Raw genomic sequence first — 4,358 nt, forward strand, 5'->3', positions numbered from 1 at the left:
ACTTTTTCATGATATTGAAAAACATCTTTAAGTTGAAACTGTATTCAAGAAAATGCTTCTGCATAACTATTACATCAATTTTTTAATTCATTAATATCTCCCTAAGGTTTAAACAATAGTAACAATGCAAAATAATAACGTTCAAGTTGAGTATGGACATTGAATTAGTAATGATCAATAAGATATCTACATTTACACTTCTTTAAATATAAGAATTTACCAATAACATAGTATTCTACATTATTAGAACATGGTTTAGATTTTGTCATATCATACCACTTCGCATAATTACGAGTATACAAATGAATAGATTCAAATTCTTTAAGTCTACTCGAATAATATGTATTTATTAAAGGAGGATAAAATATATCTATAGAGTTACTATCTAATAGAGTTTCAATCTCTTTGCGAGGCTTAAGTTTTCTATTTCTAACCATATTCACGTTTAACCATCTTATAGTAATCTTATAGTAATTCCATTCACGTTTAACCATCTTATAGTAATTTTACTATTATATTTTTGCATTAAGAATTGATCGTCTGAGTGTGTAATATTTAAAATATTTATTTAAAATTATATAATTTGTTTAACAAATATTATTTCAAATAATAATGTTTTCTTTATAAAATAATAAAGTTTTCTTGTTAAAATAATAATAAATATATATTTTTACTAAATATAAAAAGAAATAATAAAAATACATATAATACATCTTCATCGTTCGTCACGACATGATTCTCTCTCTTTTCCATTTTTTAGCATTTGACTCTTATAGGACATCATTCTTAGTTTACTTTTTAATTGCTAACCTCAGAGCTTTTACACACGAATCTATATTATATATTAGCAATTCAACATTACCGTGTTGCTTGATATACGTACCTCGATATCTCAATATTTCAATGTCTCAATTATTAATTATATCGGACACATTTAAAACGATATATTACAGAGCTATCGCAAGAATAAATACGATAGAAACGCGTTGCTTGATATACGTATCTCAATACGTATCTCAATTATCACATTTAAGGATGATAGAGCGTTATTGATATACGACATAATATACTAATGATACACGACATAATATACTAATGAGACTTAAACTTTGCGACATGTTGTAGAAAAGACTTAAATAATTGATCGGAAAGAAAAATCGACTACTGAAAATTTGTAATTTTGGCTTGTGAAATTTCAGATCTCAGGATTGTCTGTACTAATTTTTATCAGATTGATCGCAACTGAATGCTTGTATCAATGTTTCTGTCAGAAATACAATTAGATTTTTCATTACCATTTTATTTTTCGAGATATTTTAGATAGAAGTGTGATCAGCTTCTTGGTAGCGTCGTGTACCATGAACATATCACGGATCTGTCACATCTCGGACCTGTCATTCTCGGAACTCGTCTTTATGTACTTGGCTACCGCGTCGCTTAATAGAAAGGAATGCGAAGTATAATTTAATTTGAGAAACCAGTAAACACCAAGTAACGATTATATAACATTAAGTATAATGATTTTGATTCATCTTCCACTTTTCTCACACTAAAATGCAAACTAACGCGAGATATACCTCCAGTCATGTTTTATTTCAAATATTTATGACAGTCAGAAATCTCGCCCTGTAATACGTGTAGCATTGAGAGGAGATGGCGCACACAAACGTGGCCGTGTACGCTCCGACTTTCGCCGAAAATGAGTATCAGTAAAAAATGACAGACATATGATACGACGGTCAGTCTGCTTCCCTTGCTGGAGCGAACTGTCTTGTTGGACATGCACTGTTCAACTGTGATCAAAGGTGTATTTTTTACATTATATTATACATGTGTATGTTATATTATATTATATTATAGAATTAATAAATTCTAATTTAATGAAATCCACTTTTGGCCAACGTGTACATTTGAATTTAATAAATTTATCTTATTAAAATATATATAAAAATAATGAAATAAAAGCAAAATGTGATTTGGTTAATAACAGTAGTATATGTAAATACTTCGTAAGCTTATTGGTTAATATCGCATGCTATGTATGATCCATCAGATCCATCAGATATGTCATAATTCTTAATTCTTTTAATTTTATATTATTGTATAGTATCGCTGTACCGCAAAGAATATATAAATATTATTATAATTTGGTCTTTTTTTATAATAGATGAAAAATGTACATATTAATGTAGAAAATACAATGAGATAAAAAACGATTTTATGTATATATGCGTATGTATCATACATTAAATCTTAATCTTAATCTGATTAACTAACTAACTGACAAACGAAATTATATATCTTTGTTCTAAATTTCCAGTTTCAACCAAACATGGACGACCTTGAGCTATATTTCGATATGTATAAAAAATAATAGGAAAAACGTATACAAGCACATAAAAAAAAAAATGATAGACACAAGTTTCGTATAAAACAGATGAATTTATTTGGCTGGCTTAAATATCGGATTCTGCATTTAAAAAAAAAACTTAAAATATACCATTATCCTCCTTGAAATGACATGAAGTTATGATAAAATTTAATATTTTTACATAAAAACCATTTTTTTTACATTACCTCTCACCAAAATTATATAATGCGTGCTTATAGCGTCCAATTAATATTATAACTGTGCATGAAGTAAATCTAGATTACAAAAAAATTTCTGTAAATAGCTCTGTAAATATTTCTGTAAAATCTAGATTACAAAAATATTTCTGTAAATAGCTTCCAGACCAACATGAAGACGATGAATGTAAGCACGATCTTAGTCACTTGATGTATCCAATACAATCTGAAATTCATAATATTATTTAGTGCAAATATAACATTATGTAATTAAATGCCTTTTTACATAACACATTTCTATTCTATAACAATCGTCAATGATTCAACATTTCAATTTGAATTAATACAAAACGTCTAACAAGATTCATCCAAAATATTGGCGTTTTGGTTAACTTTCTTACGCTACTTTCCTGAAGCTATAATTTCCTGATTTTTCTGAGATTGGTGAACTAACAAAGGTGGCAAAAGTTCAAAGTTCTATGAAAAGAGCTGCAGGTGATGTAACATCAAAGATTATTGGCATCTTTTGAACCCCAAAGAGACAAAATATTTTCTAAGAACACTTTTGCACATCGGGAGGCCAACGAATTATTTAGATACTACTACTTTCATTGACTCTTTAGCTACGAACTGTGTATATATATATATCCATATATAATCATTAATATATACGAATGACGTGTATGTAATGTATTCTCTGTAACGGTCCGCACGATATATCAGGCGCCCCCGATAGTTTAGAAAAAAGGTTGTAAGGAGAACATTCATTTGTAATATGCAAGCTAGAATTCGCAAAAAAATAAAATTTTTTTTATGAAAGTTTAATTTCGCCTTAGATTCTTTAATATTAGTTCCTTTTCACAATATTACAGAGAATTTTAAGAGGAATTTAATGCATTCTTACTTTTATTGATATTTAATGTTATTGATATTTAATGTTATTGTATTCATTTAAGTTATTATTAAATCGAAAATACGTTACCTTTTCCATTTGATACGACTGACTTCCAAAGTGCTCAAATCATCCTTAAGCAGATAAAGACGCATACCTCTGAAATGATCTTCCAAATATTTCGACCAATCGAAACCTTTCATGTTAAAGTCGAATAAAAATTGATCATTTTTATTCATGCGTCGCCAGATCGCATGAATGTTGTCATTTGTATGAGTCCAGTTGTTCATTATAAAGTAACTGATCATATTATTGAATTCGTGAATATTACCATACAATTTCCATATGCTAAAAAGTTGAAATAATATTGACATGAATGTTATTTCGATAAATTTCGATAAATTTTAAATGACGCTATCCTCAAATACCTTTGCGGAGCACCTATGCATTTTTGAAAAATTTCAATGAATATTGCGGGTAACAGGTGTCCGAACCAAATGCATATTGTGTATATAATTTTATTGCTGATTAACGTAATAGTTGGCATCCAATAGCAGTGTTTCGTCGGATATTTTAGAGCATTTAGTCGTACGTGAGCAAAATAATCACCATAAGACAAAGGGGCGTCTTTCGTGAATACGCTATTATAAATTAACATTTTTTCGCCTTTCCTACAATTAGAGAGTATTTAGAATGAAACATAAAAACTATTCGTTGAGGATGTATATAAACAAATATCCATACAATGACTCGAGGATTTTAGGAAAAAAAAAAATTATATTACGTCACGGAAATTTTAAGAAATAAAGAGAAATTTATTTCTGCGCGGATATACGTAGGAATTTATACACACACTTTTCTTCAAAGTCAGATTCTCAACAGTATGAACTTCCATACT

The 4,358-nt window shown here is 28.6% G+C and overlaps 2 protein-coding genes across 9 annotated transcripts in view; both read right to left on the reverse strand.

The window, feature by feature from the left end:
* Positions 1-4,358, reverse strand: part of LOC116851155 (putative fatty acyl-CoA reductase CG5065) — a 32,023-nt gene that overhangs the window by 7,480 nt on the left and 20,185 nt on the right. The gene's annotated exons all lie outside the window — the stretch shown is intronic.
* Positions 2,517-4,358, reverse strand: part of LOC116851156 (putative fatty acyl-CoA reductase CG5065) — a 20,289-nt gene continuing 18,447 nt past the window's right edge. The window contains exons 8-10 of one of the 3 annotated variants that reach the window (XM_032830281.1): positions 3,889-4,131; positions 3,551-3,808; positions 2,517-2,794 (exon numbers count right to left, since the gene is read on the reverse strand). In XM_032830281.1, the coding sequence (XP_032686172.1) occupies positions 2,704-2,794; positions 3,551-3,808; positions 3,889-4,131 (592 nt within the window). In that variant the 3' untranslated portion in view covers positions 2,517-2,703. The remainder of the gene's footprint in view (positions 2,795-3,550; positions 3,809-3,888; positions 4,132-4,358) is intronic. The other 2 variants (XM_032830283.1, XM_032830282.1) reach the window with 2 other exon arrangements.

Source organism: Odontomachus brunneus, unplaced genomic scaffold (genome assembly GCF_010583005.1).
Source record: "Odontomachus brunneus isolate Ranch 3 - 2012 unplaced genomic scaffold, Obru_v1 Obru_scaffold_167, whole genome shotgun sequence".
Classification (NCBI taxonomy): domain Eukaryota; kingdom Metazoa; phylum Arthropoda; class Insecta; order Hymenoptera; family Formicidae; genus Odontomachus; species Odontomachus brunneus.